The sequence below is a fragment of the Notechis scutatus genome, chromosome Z (assembly GCF_049901735.1).
Source record: "Notechis scutatus isolate UNSWTSFEM ecotype Mainland chromosome Z, rNotScu1.2, whole genome shotgun sequence".
Classification (NCBI taxonomy): domain Eukaryota; kingdom Metazoa; phylum Chordata; class Lepidosauria; order Squamata; family Elapidae; genus Notechis; species Notechis scutatus.
This window is the reverse complement of record NC_142025.1, coordinates 58,657,978-58,677,308: the sequence shown is the minus strand read 5'-3', so window position 1 is coordinate 58,677,308 and position 19,331 is coordinate 58,657,978. Positions and strand designations below refer to the sequence as shown.

The 19,331-nt window shown below is 39.6% G+C and overlaps 1 protein-coding gene across 1 annotated transcript; it reads left to right on the top strand.

Moving 5' to 3' along the window:
* The first annotated feature begins 3,369 nt into the window (after positions 1 to 3,369).
* Positions 3,370 to 15,623, top strand: CLEC3B (C-type lectin domain family 3 member B). The gene is made up of 3 exons (XM_026678476.2): positions 3,370 to 3,794; positions 11,239 to 11,337; positions 14,029 to 15,623. Exons 1-3 carry the CDS (start codon positions 3,692 to 3,694, stop codon positions 14,427 to 14,429), a joined length of 603 nt encoding a protein of 200 aa, XP_026534261.1. The 5' UTR covers positions 3,370 to 3,691; the 3' UTR covers positions 14,430 to 15,623.
* Positions 15,624 to 19,331: the final 3,708 nt, after the last annotated feature.

Genomic DNA, 19,331 nt, shown 5'->3' with positions numbered 1-19,331 from the left:
CCTCACTTAATGGCCGGTTGTTTAGCAAGTGTTCTAATTTATGACTGGCCTCCCCAGAGCTACTAGACCTGTTTTGCAGTTTTGACAGCTTTAGATCAGGGGTCTAAATCCCACCCCTGCCTGTGTGTGTGAGAGAGAGGGAGAGAGAGAGGTTGGATCAGATCTCTCTCCCACCAACGCCAGAAAGCCACCATCAGTTAAAATTCATATAGTGGTCTCTGGGATTTAAAATTATGAGTTTGGTGGTCCCTGAGGTCCAAAACTTTGGCGACCCCTGATCTAAAGGGGTGAGCCTGAGAGAGGGAAAGAGAGAGAGAAAAGAAAGAGAGAGAGAGAAAGAGAGGAAGAAAAGAAAGAGAAAAGAGAAAGAAAGAAAAAGTGACAAAGAAGGGGGGATGGAAGGAAGGGACAGAAAGAAAAAGAAATAAAGAAGGAGGGAGAGAGGGAGAGAGGGAGGAGAAAAATAATGAGATATCTATTCTAGTCCAATCACCTTCTCCAGCAGGGTTAGAAGGGAGAGAGAGAAAGTGTGTGTGTGTGTGTGTGTGTGTGTGTGTGTGTTTTCTCTTTGTAATTTACCAGTACATTTTGGTTTTGCCTTCTTCAGAATTGACACTGTAATACATTGGGGAAAAGTAATTTTTAGGGTGGAGATCTGGTCCAATAGATCCTGTTTAAAGCCTCAACAAAATGTGAGAGCTTCCTGATAGTATTGACCATGTTTCGTCCACAAAACCTTTAATAGAAGCCAAAGATGTTTCAATGTGGAAAAGGGCCTCAGTCTAAACTAGGCCTCATTCAATCTGATGCAATCTTTCTCTCTCTCTCTCTCTCTCTCCCTCCCTCTCAAATTGGCTTTGTTCTACTTTCCCGAAGTGCCTGCTGGAGCTTCGAACATGGATGGATAGATGGATAGAGAGAGAGAGACAGGCAGGAAGAAAGCTTTTGGATTGATGGATGGATGGATGGATGGACGGACGGACGGACAGACAATGCGACAGCAGCGATACTTCGGGGAAATGGTGGCGGCGGCTTTTCCCAATGTGCTGCCGCATTGGAGGCGCTGGCTCCAGAGCGGTGCTAGTCAATGGGTGAACCTGTAGGGCCAGCCGGCGCCTCAAACGTCCCCCTGCTGCCTCTTAGCGTCCCCAAGGGGGCTGGCGGAAAGGTGCTAAGAGGCAGCAGGGGGGCGTTCGAGGCGCTGGCCAGCCCTGCAGTTTCACCCATTGACTAGCACTGCTCCGGAGCCAGCTCCTCCAATGCGGAAGCAGTGGCACATTATGTGCCGCTGCAGCCGCGTTCGACACACTGCCCCCCCTGCCGCCTCTTAGCGCCCTTCCGCTGCCTCCCTTGGGGATGCTAAGAGGCGGCAGGGGGCGTGAGACGCCGGCCCTGCAGGTTCACCCATTGACTAGCATCGCTCCAGAGCTAGCGCCTCAATGGGTGAAACTGCAGGACCGGCCAGCGCTCGAATGCCCCCTGCTGCCTCTTAACGCCCTCTGCCAGCCCCTTGGGGATGCTAAGAGGTGGCAGGGGGGGCGGCATGTCAAATGCGGCCGCAGCGGCACATAACATGCCACTGCTTCTGTACTGGAGGTGCCGGCTCTGGAGTGTTACTACAGTCAATAGGTGAACCTGCAGGGCCAACGCCTCGAACGCCCCCCTGCCACCTCTTAACACCCCTCTGCCAGCCCCCTTGCCTCTTAGGACCCCACCAAGGCATCCCACTGCCCCCCAGGGGGCAGTACTGCCCACTTTGGGAACCACTATTTTAGATAATTTAATTTTTGAATTGCCAAGTGGTGAGTTGGCTTGTGGTGAGTTAGGCACAGTGAGCTGGCTTGCAGTGTGTTCGCCATGGCAAGTTGGTCATGGCAGGTGGACTGCAGCAAGTTATCCCATTCCGTTCAGAGTGCTATTGGCTGAGATTGGTGTTATTATGACTGCTCCTCCTTTGCAGTTTCTACTAGGGAAGTTATAATGGAAAATGCTTTTTAGTTTGAGTGACAGATCACAAGTGCATTTGAAGGGCATGAATTGATTAAGGTACTGTTGATTGTGACCTTTTGTACTCCAAATACTACCACTCTCTTGCAACACTTTATAATTGTTCTCTCTTGATTTACCCAACCTATTACACCCAATTGTGGAGACTCATGCATGGCAGAGTGAACCTTTTCTTTCAAATTAGGGTCTTCTGCCACACATCTCTCTCCTGTCAATTGGGCTACTTTACGGATACAAGTTTGTATCTTTCCAAATGAGTAGTATTCATGTGTTTAAATCCCATAGGACTAGTAGTCTTCCAGAAGCTTGCAAATTCAGTTTCAAAAAGCCCTAAAGTGACAGTTACATGCATTGGTGACCTAACATTCAGGCTACTTAAAAGGTATCTAAAGCTATCCTGGGAACATGCCCAGAATCACCCAAGTTACTCCACCAATGTTAATACAATGTTAATAGCTGTACAGAGGAATCCATAAAGCTTGTAAATTGTGTTTAAACCGTCATTCATTAAAACTATAAGAACAGCACCAGTCTTGTCCTTGAGGCAAAACAGACATTGGTTTTTGGGCAGCACAATTGATGCATAGTGGCAGATCCGGGTATCTGCCATTGTTCGGTGGAAGAAGGTGGGGGGTTGGATTTGATACATTAGTTCTTTTTCCTCTCTCTCTATCCTACATATCCCATTTCTTGCCTTGTCTTTTGCATAACCTTTTACCTGATTTATAACCGTTGCCTGGTGCCTCAAATGCCTGGAAAATTCTCACCACTTGGAGGAATACAAGGGGAGGAAGGAACCATATGGATTGCAATGCTGAAAGATAGCCCTGAGAAACCTTTCTTATCTGCTTTCTCAGAGATGCCGGTAGAATAACATCTTCACACCTGCGGATTGGTGGAATCCACATCGGACTGTTGGGAGGGGGTTTTAATTTCTTATATCCTAATTGTATTCCCTGAGGGATCTAGAGCCTGCTTTGAATTTTGACTTGCTTTCACCCCTTTTCAATAAAAAGGGGTTTTTTTAAAATACAAAGTTTTCAATAGTCTATACTTGTTTTGAAGGGGGGAAGAGGTTGGTCCTTACACATAGCTTCTGTCAATTCAAGGAGGAGAAGAATCCAAATTAACATGGTAATGAAGAACAGCCTTAAGATGCCAGAGGACTGTGGAACTTGTTTTAAATTATTTATGCTTGATTATTTCATTTTTAACTTTGTTTTCATTTCAGTTGTTCACTGAATTTTGCTAGCCTGAATGCCTCTACTGAACAGGGAAATTGAGTCATAAATTTTAATACAAAATAAATGTATGTTGATTTGTTCATAAAAAACCAGCTACAATGGCTGGTTAAAAGATCGGCAGAGGCACTGTATTGGGACTGTGAAATAGTGGAAATAAATCTTGTCAGTCTTGGTTTTAATTTGCAAATTTTAAAAAAGCCCAGCAAAGTAAAGAAGCATCCTGTTTCCACATATACATCCCTTCCTGCTTAGTTGGAATGCTTTGAGAATTGGATCCCTACCAGAAATCTGCAAAATAACCTCTAATCATTGGAACATTACAGAAGAAATTGGAACTGATTCTTGGCCAGACATTTTAGTTAACGCCATGTTAAAAAGCTTGACTCTAGGCAGACCAAATCCAGTTTTGTTCCAATCTCTTTGAGGGCAACAGCAGCAAAATGCCATTCCGAGGAATTTGTGTTCTGGTCTGTGTTCTTTGTGTGACACAGATAACAGCTCAACAGAACACCAGAACCAAGAAAAAGCCAGAATCAAGAAAAGGTAAGAAGCCAAGAAGTGTCTGTTACATTGTGATCTTTTTGTTTTGCAACATTTAGTTGTGTGTGCGCACGCGTGTATTGTAGCAAATATAGATTAAAATTGCAGCTAATTGTAATCAAGTTACAATATACTGAACTATGGTTATTGGGTAGAATAAAAATGATTTATTATATCTGCTTGAAAATAAATGAAATTCAGATTCTTCCATATGCAAATCTGTCTTTAATGCAATCAAGCAAAGACCTATTTAATGTATTTGATGTAGCAAAAGAATAAGATCTGTGTCTGCAGTGCTTGTTCCTGAGGAGTGATGCATACCACATGTCTATTGTTTACAGTCTGATAATTTTTACAGATTAGATTACAGATTAACATGGTTGCTGTAATGCAAGCAAATAGATAATTTGATTGGATTGCAATAATATAAATGTGCAATAAATAAACATTACTCTTACACTATTTTAGCTGTGGATAAAGAATGTTAGGCTTAGTGAGATTTTAAGAAGATCCTTTAATGAAACGGTCATATATTATTTTTTATACAGTATATATGCACATAAGATGGTTATATTGCTTTCTTATTCTTTTCTCTTCACTATTTTAGTTTTTTTTTCCTATTCTGTTTTATTAAGTAAAGAAAGCCAAAAACATAAACCATATTGTATTCTAATTTTTAACTTTTAGGAAATTCCAAAGAGTTTTTAGTAACTTAAAAATACATTATTTTCTTTGTTTCTCAAATGAGGCTAGTTAACTTCTTTGTTTTTTTCTATATAACTTGGATATGTTGTATAATGTTAGTAATGTGGATGTTGCTTAGAGAATTTTTGCATGGCTAAAATATATTTTTTATTGATTTGAGGAAACTAAAATTCTTGGGATTTATTGACAAGTAGGTATATGAACACGATTGAATACTTCCTAATGGACTATAAAATTTAAATGCGATTTCTAAAGCTCTTTTCCCAAACAATAAAATAAATAATATAGTTCCAACCTTTTGTTCATTGGAGAATTCAGTTGTATCCCAAATTGACATGATCACATGTTGACCATTTTTGGCAATCCTGAGTGGAAATGAAATCTTAGACAGAAAATCAGTTAAACTGTTTTTAAGTAAAGAAAATTATTGTTAGAAGAGGTGTTTACATTAAGATTTTAAAATCTTAATTAGATGGGATATGGTATCAAAAATACCTGGTATAGAAACATGGTTCACTTTGAAGTGTGTTGCAAGTGATTTGAGAATGGAATGGATAGGGCATAGCAAAACTTCTTCAGTTTTGCATATCCCACTCTTCAATACATCCAAAAGCGAAGCTACTATATTAGGTGATTGAGCACTGGAATTTGGTGGTGTATTTGGATGAGTTTCCAGAGTGTCAGAAATAGATTCTAGGGCTGTAGTTTGTGTTAGATATTTGCATACTAACCTGTGATTGGCTGGACCACAGAAGCAGGAAAAGCAAACATCTGTCAATGGCTGAAACTGGACAGATCCCTTTAAAAGGAGTTGCCATGGCTAGAATTTCTCAGTCCTGTACAGAAGCCAATAAACAGTATTACTGATACGAGCATCCAGCATCTTCACTCCGCCCGCGATATAACACTGGTGACGAGGGTGTGATCCTGAAGCAACAAAGGACCAGCTCATCCAGTGACCATGTGGCATCACTGACCATTACTCAACAAACTGGCCAGCAAGATGTCAGAATCAAATATCTCCCCAGCACCTTTCAACCTGGCAGGGGAAGACTGCGATTCCTACATAGACCATTTCCAAATGTTCCTGGAAGCGAACAATCTCAATATTTCGGAACAGAGGAAATGAGCCATCTTCTTAACACACTGAGGGCCCATGGTATTCAAAATGGCCAAAGCACTATCGACATCCAATGAAATTAAGACAATGGCCTGGCCAGACCTGGAATGAATCCTGAGGGCACACTACACTCCGCAAGGATTGTCCCTAGTGCGATGACATGAATTCTACAGATGGGAACAGAAAGAAGGAGAAACCATCAGTGATTTCATGGCCAAGCTACGAGAAATCGCCGCCGCTTGTGAATTCCTGAATGTGGACAAGGCAATGAGGGATCGCCTGGTCCTGGGACTCCGAAATCTAAACCTCCTGAGCTGATTACTTGGTAAGCCAAAAATAATCTGAAAAGAAGCTCTGGAGGAAGCCTCCACCACTGAAGCCTCACAATAAACTGCCATGGCAATAAAAATGATGAACAGGCAGCAACCACCAAAAGAAATGGCCTCCATACACCACGAAGATGTCAAATCAGAACCGGATTCAGAGAAGAACGAAGAAATCCACCAACTACAGCCAGAGAGAACCCCAAAGAACCAAGAGAAAGGAAGAAAAAACTTCTGGTGTGCCAGATGCGAGGAAACCACCCACGGTCAGAATGCCAGTTCTAGGACGTGATCTACCAGAGATGCAACTGAAAGTGACATATAGCAAGAGCCTACAGGGCATCCCAGCCAATCAGCCAATGCCAGAAGCCTCCAAATTCACCACCATGAACCAGGGCAAGCCATACTGGAAGCCTGAGAAATAACTACAGCCAGAACAGAAGGAGCGAAGAGCCAGCAGCTGAGAGAGGAGAAACGCACCAGACGATGACTGTGGGCCATTCCAGCACAACCAATGCATGAAAGGTACACATAAAAATAAACATCGAAGGGAAGTCCTGTTAAATGGAGCTAGACTCTGAGTCATAACTATACATGGTTTCCTGGGCGATCATTCAGAAATTAATCCCTAACATAACCAAAGCCAAACTCAAACTGCAGAACTAATCCTAAAGGACTACCAAGGGAATCATATTCCTATCATTGGGGTTGGCAAGTTCCAAATAAAATTCAAGAATTTCTCCAGAAACCTACCATTGATCGTAGTAGACTGGGACAGACCCAGCCTGCTGGGGCTTGAATGGTTCCAACCATTGGGGATAGAGGTCACAGGAATAAATTGCATCACCGAAGCAGAGTGGGAAGACAGCCTCATTGAAGAATTCTGAGACGTCTTCAATGGACAATTAGGCAAGTGCTTGGGGACCCTTATTTCATTTAACTTAGACCCCAGCATTGCCCCTGTCTGAAGCAGGTCCCATTTGCTCTGTGGCCCAAGATTGATGAGCATTTGGATAAGCTCATTGCCCAGGGGATCTTGGAACCAACCAACCACGCCAAATGGGAGATCCCAATAGCCACCCCAGTTAAGCCAGATGGGTCGGTGCTCATCTGTGCTGACTATAAGGTCACCTTGAACTGCGCATTACAGCAAAGCGCATACCCCGTCCCGGTGGTACAACACCTTTTACATTCCCTGGGGTGAGGAAGAATATTTGCCAAGCTTGACCTCACCAAGCCTACCAACAATTACCAGTAGATGAAGAAACGGTGGAAGCCCAAACAATAGTCACACATAGGGGGGCATTCAAATGCAAATGGTTACAGTTTGGAGTAAGCTCTTTCAGTTTGGAGTAAGCTCTTTCAGAGCCTAATGGAGCACCTCCTGCAAGGATTAGAGGGCGTGGTGCCCTATTTTGACAATGTCCTGATATCAGCCAAGGACACAGACCAATTACAGAAACGATTAAGGGCAGTTCTGAGCCACTTCCATAAGGTGGGGCTGAAAGTAAAAAAGGAGAAGTGTCAGCTAGCAGCAAAAAAGGTGGAGTTTTTGGGGTACTGGATTGACAGTTCCGGCATACACCCCACTGAGGGAAAGTTAAAAGCAATCAAAGAAGCACCCACACCAAAAAATAAAACTGATCTGCAGGCATTCCTGGGATTTCTTAATTTTTATAATATATTTCTACTGCAGAATGTGACGATCGCAGAATCATTACACAGACTGCTTGACAAAAAAGCAGCCTGGGTATGGGGGCATAAGGAAGAAGCAGCTTTTAAAGAGATCAAAAGACTTTTAACATCAGACAGTGTATTAATCCAAAACAGTGAGACCCTTCCATTGATGTTAACTTGCAACGCATCATCATTCATAGTAGGTGCAATACTCAACCACACACTTCTGGATGGAAAAGAATCTCCCATAGCCTTTTATTCAAAGACATTATCCAAACCAACTACAGCCAACCTGACAAGGAAGCGTTGGCTGCCACGACAGGGATTAAATGTTTCCATAGATATGTGTACGGAAGGAGATTCACCCTGGTCACAGATCACAAGCCCTTACTGGGGATTATCACAGGAGACTGGGTGACACCAAACATCCTGTCACCAAGGATGACCAGATGGACGGAATTCCTTGCAGCATATAACTATGAACTAATATACAGACCCAGAAAGAAAATCGACCACACCAACGCACTCAGCTGATGCCCCCTGCCAGACCTAGAAGACCCAGCACCATCCACGTCCATGCTACTAATAGAGACTCTTGCAACAGTGCCAGTGACAGCACCGGACATTGCAAGAGCTAGTGCGAAGGACAAAACCCTGGCGCAGATTTTGAACTGGGTGTGGAGGGGATGGCCAGAGACAGAAACGGCAGACAAATTCAACCTGTTCAAAAACTGCCAACGCAAACTGTCAGGAATGAAGGATTGTTTCTTATAGGGAGATTGGGTGGTTATTCCAGAGAAATTAAGGGAAGGGGTATTAGAAATGCTACATGCGGGACACCCAGTGATTGTAGAAATGAAGTCTTTGGCAAGGAGTTATGTATGGTGGCTGGAGATGGACAAGGACATAAGCACCTGGGTGGCAACATACACAGCCTGCCAAGAGTCCCAGTCAGCACCCTCCCCACTGCACCCATACATAAGTGGGAAACACCAAGGGCTCCATGGTCTAGGCTACATATAGATTTTGCAGGACCACTGCAAGGGCACAAGTTTTTAATAGTTGTAGACCTGTATTCCAAATGGTTAGAGGTCAGCCTTATGAAATCCACCACAGCCAAAACAGTTATTAGAGTTTTATGGAAACTGTTCACAACACATGGGCTGCCAGATGTGGTGGTATCAGATAATAGGCCACAGTTCACTCCCACACAATTTGAGGGATTCCTAGCAACCCATGGAATACGATATGCCCTATCCACAACGGGATATCCCTCAATGAATGGTCAAGCCGAATGAATGATTAGATCTATGAAAGAGACATTAGCAAGAATGGGGCCAGGGGACACTCAGGCCAAGATTGACAAACTATTGAGCATACAACACATCACACCCAGCACGACAACAAATAAAAGTCCCGCTGAACTACTAATGGGGAGGAAGCTATGGTCACAACTGGATAGACTGCATACCCAATACAATATAGACACCCCATTAGACTCATCAAGTAAGTGCAAGTTATTCCATACATGAGACCTGGTATACACCAGAAACCAAATAGGTGAACCCCTATGGGTACCCACCAAAATAACACAAATAACAGCCTCCTGTTCAAACCAGATTGAAACAAATGAGGGGAGGATCTGGAGGAGACATATCGATCAACTCCGGAGTAGACAGTCAAGGGGAAAGCCAGAACTCCCAGACCCCCAAGGGGGAAAGGGAAAACATGCAACTCAAAAGAACATAAATAGACCAGGCCCTGACAACTAACGAGGCAAGCCCTCCACAACTAACACCAAACCTGAATAAAAAACAAGATCACTTAGCTGCAGTCCAGCGAGGGGCCAGCGAAGCCAGGGAGGAACAATCCGGGTCAAGGAGTGCAAGTGCGGCCTCTAGTGGAAACAAGATGGCTGCACCCACTGAAGTCTTCAAGGAGGTTCCAACAGTAGAATCCAGAGATGATAGATCCATCCGAACAGACCATGAACCCAGAGGTGACTGAGCTGTGCAGGTCAGGTCACACCCATAAAAGCCCCTCTTATTTACAGGACTACATTCATTAGGGAGTCCTGGATAGGTGGGTTCTGAACCAGTGGGGAAGAGTGTTAGATATTTGCATACTAACCTGTGATTGGCTGAAACGCAGAAGCGGGAAAAGCAAATGTCTGTCAATGGCTGAAGTCGCAGACAGCTCCCTTTAAAAGGAGCTGCCATGGCTAGAGTTCCTCAGTCCTGTATGGAAGCAAATAAACAGTATTTTTATAATCCAAGCGTCCTGCGTCTTCACTCCACCTGCAATCTAACAGTTTGCTTATTTTGTTTATAGATCTTTACTTGATTAATCAGGAATGGCATGTAAGACTTGAGGGAGAAGTGTATTCATTTATAGTGAGTTGGTGCAGAGGTACACTGAACAACAGACCTCTAGAGGAGATGTTCATGAATACTTTCCTGACCATTCAATAATTAGCAATTACATTAATTAAACTGAAATACTAGAATGCTAGAATAGTTCTACATATAGAGACAAGAACACAATTTAAAACAAGACTGATATTGTAATGACTATAACTAGCTTATTAAACTGAATTTGACCAGTGCCTAAAGAATCATCAGCATTGATACTCTTCTCATATGCTTTCTTTTTAATTCGTAAGGTACTTTTAATTCTCATAGTAAATGCTGAACCTCAAATACAACATGAGACAGAAATTAGTTGACCGTATCACTTTATTACGATAACATTAAACAAAATAGTCAGGTTTGAGGATATTTAATGTATTTCCAAACTGTCTTTTATATATACTCTTTCAAAAGTCACTCTTCTACAAGCCCATAATGAAGAAAGATGCCTAAGAAAATTCCAGATCACTGTGGTGGACAAGCTTTTATTTATGGATGTTGATCTTCCATTGGAAACAATTAAGTTACTATATATGTATTCTGTTTAGAGTATTTAAAGGTTAATTAGAAGCTGAAGTTTCCTGAAAGTCTAGTTAATTAGAGACTACCAACTTCTCCCTCATTGTGAGATTGTGAGTTATGTAACAGTAAACCCCACTTTAGCTGTTATGCATTAGTAGATTAGATGTAATTTGAAACCCAAGGGAGTTATATTGTGATTTAAAACTTGTGGTAACAAGAAGTAAAGTCATGTAAACAAGGTTTGATTTGCATAAAAATCTTGAGTTTTATAGTTATACAGTGCCATAAATGGAAAGAAGAAAATTACATAATTGTATATGGTGCATAATATACAATTAAAACCAAATGGGAGTGGTCATATGGGAAATGTAAATTATTTTGATAAAATAAAGTTATAAGGAGTAGAGAACATATGCAAGAAACTAGGATTGCTGTTTTTAGCTCATTCTTTAAAAAAAACTATGCAGTAAAATGAAGGTTATATTTTGTGTTTTGTTTTCCTGAGGTATGGAATATTTTCAGTTGATAGCTTTATAAAACATATGAGTATACAAATTTAGGACAAGTACACATAATTGTTTCCTTTCACTTGAGGTTACATCATCAATACAGGGGAAAGTTCTTATTCTACTCATCAGTTTGAATGTGTAGTTATTAGGTTTGCAAACTGATGTTATCCTTTATCTTAATAGATGCTGTAACCCTCAGAATGATTGAAGACCTTAAAGAGCTACTAGAGAATCTTTCTCAAGAGGTGGCCTTACTAAAGGAAAAGCAAGCACTTCAAACAGGTATAAAATCCATCCGTTGTAACTTTTTTAGACCAGAAAATTGATTGTGGAACAAATTAAAAAACAGATTTTATTCCAGGAGGCCCCAAATTTTTGGACTAGTGGGCATATTTGCTATATAGAGTGGATTCATGGATGTTTTCTGAAAATGGCTGATGCATTGTTTAGAGCTAATTAGAGAGAAAAAACCCATAAGTGTTTGTTCAAAAATTCAGCATAAAGCAGAGATAGTTTGTGGGTTCCAAAATGTTGAAACATTCTTGAACTCAGTTTTCAACTTCAGCACCCATTTCACATAAAATAAACTAGGAAGTTCAGAGGCAAATAATTGGCAAAGAAACTGAGTGAAACAAAAAGAGGGGTCATAATAACAAACACCAAATTACTATAACTTTTTCTTCCCCAAAAGGTTAAAATTATAATAAATGATCTCACACCAGATGAAAATTCTCAGAGCAAAAAATTACACAAAAACAAGCAAATTTCAAGTACGCTCCCTATCTTACCATACACATACCATACATAATCATCCCCTTTCCCTCTGTTACTACAACCTCATTGCTTATGCAACATGTATGAAATTTCTAGGAAATCCACAATATGTTGATATGAACTCAGAACTTGATATTCAGAACTGTCCTTTTTTACTTAGATTATTCTCTGGTCTCAGTTAAAGGCCACAAATCACTTAATTGTCAGTCATAAAAACTTGAATAAGCAAATGACTTGCTGCCAACAGCAAAAGTTGCTGAGACTTTTTTCACATAGCATTAATTGGTTATTCAAAGCAACGGAAAAAGGGAAAACATGAACGAAGTCTGCTGAGTCAAAGGACAGAAAAAAAAACCCTGAGTGATCATCTGCAGAAATGGTTCAAGAGAGAAATGCAACACAACTGTCTAAAGCAGGGGTGCCAAACTCAAGGCCCGTGGGCTGGATCAGCCCATGGGCTGCTTAGATCTGGACCGCGGGGCTGGGCTGGAAATATAAAAGGACTGACCCGTGGTGCCTGCTGGCCAAAACAAGCCACTCGGGGGGGCCCGATGGCCCGTTTTGGCTGGCAGAGTGCTGCAGAAGGCAGAACCTTCATCTTCTCATTAGCAGCAACTGCTAACAGAACTAGATACCATCCAAGATTGGGTTATTTCCCCCCCCCCATATTTCCACCGAAATATTAACTAGGCTTAACTCTGCATAGCTTCTAAATCCAGATAAGGAGAACCAGATGCTAAGCTTTGAACTACTGAGATAAGTATTGTATGCAAACCTCTTGAAACTGATCTAATGTTTCACATTTGATTCATTTAACATTTGTTCTTTTTTCTCCTCCAATATGGTGTCTAAATCATTTGGCAGCAACATAATGACATAAATACAGTTGTGTCAAAATTGATTAGGCCCCAATACAGCAAGGTATTCAAATAATTTTCTAAATAGAAGCTCATTAGAAGATAAATCAATCTCTGCTGCCCATTTTGGCTAGCAAACTTTGGCTACTTCAGGAGGCAGCACCTTATTCACTTCATTTTTAGCAGCATTTGCCAACTAGAACTAGGTACCCGCCAAGATCTGGATGACTGTTTTCAATGACCCTGGGTGGCTCACAACAATAAAAAAATATAAATAAATCAAGGTAAAAGATTAAGATAAAAGTTGACAAACTCAGTGATATGAGGGGGCTCAGTCTCTCTCATCAAAGACCTGGATGAAGAGCCAGATGTTTTTGACATCTGTCTCTTTTTGTTTTTTGATTGATTTGTATTTTTTATTGTTTTGAGCCACCCAGAGTCATTGAGAATTGGGTGGTATATCAATTTTGTAAATTGTTACTAATATTAAGTCTTCCTCTAGGGCTGTGTCAGAGATAGTAACAAATATTGATAGACTGTTGGACAGACAGTTTTTAGAGATATCTAGAAAAATTGTCAGTTCATTTATGCTCTGCTCCTATACAAAAGAGTCAAGCCCCATAGCAGCTGGGGACTCTACATGTCTTTAATCTCTACATAATAGAATTTGTGCCAGAAAATAAATTCCAGACAAAGGGAGTCTGGAATAGCTGTTTGAATGCAAAGAGGAAAAATGCATCTTGAACCTGTGTCAAACGCCCACCATGATCATACCCACCATGGTCACACCCACCCCAACCATGGCCACCTCAGCCACACCCTACCACCACCCCTAGCCCTCTGAAGTCAAACACAACCCTGATGTGGCCTTCAATATAAATCGGGTTTGACACCCCTGGTCTAAAGCACCTATCTACTGGACATATGCTATCACCATCTAGTTGGCAGGGAAATGGGTAGTGTTCTTGCTGAAACAAAATGGCAAACATTAGATAACCAACTATCTAGGTTGCTAAACATTTCATCTATTCCTCTCCCTGTGCCAGGTACTTTAAACTCCTTGCAAGCAAAATTACTGCCTGCAATTATACACTTGAATGTTTGCCAATGATTATCTTTCAGACTTTCCCTGAAAAAAAACTAGGCATGCAATTTTTTATTATGGAACAGTCCTTCAGTATTTGCTTCTTGACCCAGCAGCATGAAGACAGCTAGCAGTTGTGAGGAAAATAGGAGGCAGGAATATTAAGATTATAAAAAGATGGGTTAAAAGTCGTCACGTGTGGCATTCCTTTTTTATAATACCTTGTTTTTCCCTTCTTTTTTTCTTATTTCTTATTAGTTTGTCTGAAAGGTACAAAGATCAACCTAAAATGTATCCTGGCTTTTTCCCATGCTAAGTCCTATCATGAGGCCAATGAAGATTGCATTTCCCAGGGTGGCACCCTTAGTACACCACAGACAGGTGACGAAAATGATGCTGTCTATGATTATGTGAGGAAGACTCTGGGGAATGAGGTGGAAATTTGGCTTGGCATCAATGACCTGGCAGTGGAGGGCAAATGGGTGGACATGACAAGCAGCAGCATTAGCTATAAGAATTGGGAAACAGAGATCACCACCCAACCTGATGGAGGGAAGCAAGAAAATTGTGCAGCATTGTCTGCAGTGGCTGTGGGAAAGTGGTTTGACAAGAGGTGCAGAGAGCAGTTGCTCTATGTATGCCAGTTCATGATTGTTTAATAGATTCATCTCAGGGAAGGTTTAATCAATATAATCCATTGATCCCTGGAGTTTTGAGTGTGCATCTTTGTTTGCTTAAACATATATAGATATTTATGATGAGCCATATACATATGTATACACATTTAACAGAAAAAGTAATGGCAATGGATTAGAAGAAATTAGATATTTGCTGCACTTTAATTGGTTATAAGCTACATCCTATTATTAGAAGCAATATTATATTTACTTGGATACAAATCATAAATATCTATATTTTTACATTTAGAATTTATTACAAAGATTTCACTTTTGGGAACATTCAATCTTTGCCAAAATTTCAATTTATTGTTGCATGCAATTTTTCTGCAATCTAGCAATTTTCCTGCTAATCACACTAATGAGTGGCTTTTGTTAAACTGTCCCTATTTGTTGGACTAAATAGTTAAATAGTTCATCTGAAAATGAAAGTGTTTTTAGCATCCCTGCTTTCATTTCAGCACTGAACTCAAAAGTAAGCAGAGTTTATTCTATGTGAACAATAAAAGAAGCAGCAATGAAGGAACTAACAAAAATGTTTTACATGTTTTGCTAAAATATATATTTCTAAATTGCTTGGCTGTATTTCTTCTTGGCATATCTAGATTAGGTAAAAATGAAGAAAAAGTAAAGTAAGGGAAGAATTCTGCTGCAAAAAATTGTACCTATGCTTGAAAAGGAAAGTGAAAGACTTCAGAAGGTGGTTGTAACACCAGTCTTCATCTAAGTAACATGGTCATGGGGAGGGGGACAGGAATCCAGAGTATTTCTTCAAGGGCTCCTATAGAAACATTAGGGAATCAGTTATCAACTTGATTCTGGATAAGTATACTGATATACCCAGTGGCTCATTGGAAAAAAATTATATAAGAGATTTTGGGCTGTCTATCAGTACAGTAATTTTCTTTTATACACACATACACACACACACATATAGCCCATACCATATAATATTCCATTTCTTTTTTTTCTCTAATTACCAATGTTAATCTATTGATTTCTGCATATTCAAATATTTTTTCAATTACTTTTCCCTCTGTTGTTATCTTACCACTTTTCCAATTCTGAGCAAATACAATTCTAACTGCTGTTAATACATGTATGATTAAATATGTTTTTTCTTACTGTAACCTTCAGGTACCATTCCTAATAAAAATATTTCAGGTTTCAAGTCTATGTGTTGTTTTATAATTTTTTCCAGCCATGTGTGGTTTTTTGTCCAATATCTTTTAGCTTCTGCACAAGTCCACCACATATGATATGTTCCCGGTGTTTGATGACACTTCCAGCATTTGGCTGATTTATTTTTAAACATTTTAGCTAGCTTTGCTAGTGCTAAGTGCCATTTATAGAACATCTTATATAAGTTCTCTTTATATGCTGTCGATATTGTTAATTTGTAGTTTCTATTCCATAACTTCTGCCATTTATCAAAAAAAAAATTGCCCATGCTATCATTGTTTCTTTAACTTGTTCTTCTTCTAATTTAACACCTATTAAATAGCAACATAATTGTCAGCCTTCAAGAATCCTTTCCTTTCTCTTGCATCTTTCAGCTGCCATAGTAATGGGGAGAGGGGGAAATAATTGGGCTTTGTGGGTGTGGGAAATGTGCTGGAAGTTTTAGAGAATGAACTGTATAACTTGGGGGGGAAATGTTATTGTTTTTGCTCGCTTGCTTACTGCGCAACTGCAGATCTTTATCAAAATAAGCCAAGGTCAATGGTCAGATGTCTGCATCACCACCTGAAGATGTCCCACATGACATTATGCACATCTTTGATTGGATGGACAGTTTGAACTATTGTGGGTGGGAATGTTGCCATCACTTTGTATATGTGTTTTTCGTGCGTAATTCCTCAGATCTAGAATTACTTTGATGCTACCACTTGAATTCCAGTAAAAGTTCTTTTCTCTACATTAATGGAGTCTAAGAGTGTCTTTCTTGGATTTTGAATGGAGCACCACCTGACATTAATCTTTTAATCATCTTATCTTCTGTTCCTGTTAATATTTTATCCAATTCTGTCGACTCCTTGTTAATCCCTTCGACTTTGATAACTTTTTCATACCTTGATTGTATTTGCGTATACAAATACCAATGCATTTCTAACCCTTGTTCATTCAATTCTTGTTTTGTTTTCTTTTCATTTAAAATATCTTTATGTCTGGCAGTAGTTCCCATTTTACAAACATTTGAAACATATGAGTGCTTCCATTGTTTTTTTTTTTTAAAAAAACAAGTTTTATTAATTTTCAAAACACACAAATCATCATTATCCATTACATGTTTAAACCTTTTTCCATTATAAATTTAACAAGTCAGATAAACTATAATTCTGTTTTAAACCATTTCCATATAAACATACAAAAACCTCTTGTCCAATTTCTCTTTACTTCTCTTTACTCTTATTCAATTTCATTATTATTATTTCATCTATTTCTTTCTGACTTAGTTACCATTATTCTCATTCTATATTTCTGCAAGGTTTTATTAATTCTCCCAAAAAAAAACCATATACACACAACACATAAAACATAAAAAAAATCTTTTTGGAAAGTAACTTGGACCCAGGTATCTCTCTCTTCATGGACTTCAATTATATTCATGCTCATCTTACATATCATTACTTATTTTATTTACCATTCTAAGCTTTCTATATTAACTTCTCCACACATTTCACTCTTCTTAATTCTATCTTAATTAATCATCTTAATTTGAGTCATTATATTTGTATCTTTTGTCCATTCTTTATTGTCCCTTTGTCTCGTTCCTTATAAAAAAAAAGAAGTTTCTCCTGAAATCACTAATCAGAGTATGATGCCTTTCTATCTCCCCCCTAAATTAATCAAATTAACCTTTAAAATAACGCCCAATACCCAATCCGATTTTGCTTGGTACATTCTATCTAAATAGTACATCCAGAGTAATTAAATACATAGTTAAACAATAAATCTAAATATTAAAAACAAATACTATAATAGAAATTTTATAATAACATCAATACCATAATCTTATTAAACTCTTTAATTAAAACTCAATATTCTAAACCTCCCATCATATTATTAAATTTTAAAACCAATCATTATTAAACATTTCAACATTTTAATCTCTTATCAACTCTTAAACCATTTAAGTTTTCTATTTCTAATACCATACTACAATATCATCTTATGTACCTTGCAAAATCTTTTTGAAGAAATTATACTTTATCCTTTATCCCTAAAAAAGATTCCTTTTTTCCCATTTAATTTCAAAACTTTGTAGCTTTTCTCCACCTTTTCCCTTTCTTTCTTCTCCCAACAAACCTTTCTACCCCCCCTTCTTCTAGCCTCTGCCTTACTGGCTTCCCTTCTCTGTCGTGTTCCTTTTCCTTTTGTTTACTATCATTATATTGATTTTGCACCTTATTTTTTCCCTTTCTTAAGTGTTTTTTTAAATCTTAAGTCCTTTATTTCTCTTCCTTTCACTCTTCCTTCTTTCTTGGTCGAGTTCTGAAATTTAATAAAAATGGCTTCCTCTCCTTCTTCTTCTTCTGCTGTCTTCATCTGTTGTAATGTTTGTTGATAGTTAATAAGCGCCATTTCTAAAAAAAAGGAAGGCTTCTTTCAAACCAGATTTACCATTTTTTTTGCTTGTTCATAATCTTTTCTCAGTTCCTCAATAGAAAGAGCCATTATAAATCTTTTCTTTTCCCCTTCTTTCTTCTTACAACAACCAGAATATTCCAAAGAAAAATAAAACAGTCCCAAAGTTATCAATCAGTCCAAACCAAGGCAGAGTTCTCACTTTCTCCTCCTGGGGTAGTATCAATCAAAGAAAAAGAAAGTCCAAATCTGTTTCTTAAAATCTTATTGCAATATATTTTAGTCTTCAAATCCTTAAGGCATCTCCTCCAACAAAGTCTTAGCATACAAATATTTTTTTTTAGTCCTCTCTTCCCACTCATCGCTCAAAGCCAGTTTTCACCTAAAAGAAATAGGTTTCTTAATATCCACTTATTTATTCCGTAGGAAAAGAGGGTAAGCTTTCCTTTCAGCACCACCAAACTGCTGCTTTTTTCCTCTTCTAGAAGGTATCATTCAGAAAATCATACTTTTCAGGAATTTTGTTAAATATGTCTTAGAGTCCTAGGAGCCAAGAAAAACTTTCTCCTTTGAAAACTTTCTCCACTTCCTCCTGCGCATTCTTACCCGGCTGCCAGCTTCTTTGTGGCGGCCATTACGGACCGCCGCTGCACCGCCTTGGGAAAGGGGGTTCTGCCGGCCGGGAGGGGGTCTACAACACCCCAAACCCCTCTCCGGATCCCCTACCTTCAGCTGCCCTGCAGGGCAGCCTAGGTCCGCACTCCATCCGGATTGGAGCCCCAAAACGGCTAGCGCAGCAGGGATCGCGCAGCTTCGCGAATCCCTGCCGCTCACGAAGCCGACAAACCGGAAGTCCATGAGTGCTTCCATTGTTGACAACCAGACTGGTATCTTTATATAATAGCAATAGCACTTAGACTTATATACCGCTTTATAGTGCTTTACAGACCTCTCTAAGTGGTTTACAGAGTCAGCATATTGCCCCCAACAATTTTGGTACTCATTTTACCCACCTCGGAAGGATGGAAGGCTGAGTCAACCCTGAGCCTGATGGGATTTGAACTGCCAAATTGTAGGCAGCTGGCTGCAGAAGTAGCTTGTAGTACTGCACTCTACTGTGCCACATCCTAATGTTGTTAATTAACAACATAATGATGTTCTCTAGTTTTCCCCCATCCCAATAACAATGAATTCCTGACCATATGCCTTTGAAAATACCCATGTGCTTCTCCCATACCACAAAAACACATGCCAGCCCATCTGCAAATCATGCTCTTCTAACGTTAATAACCTTTT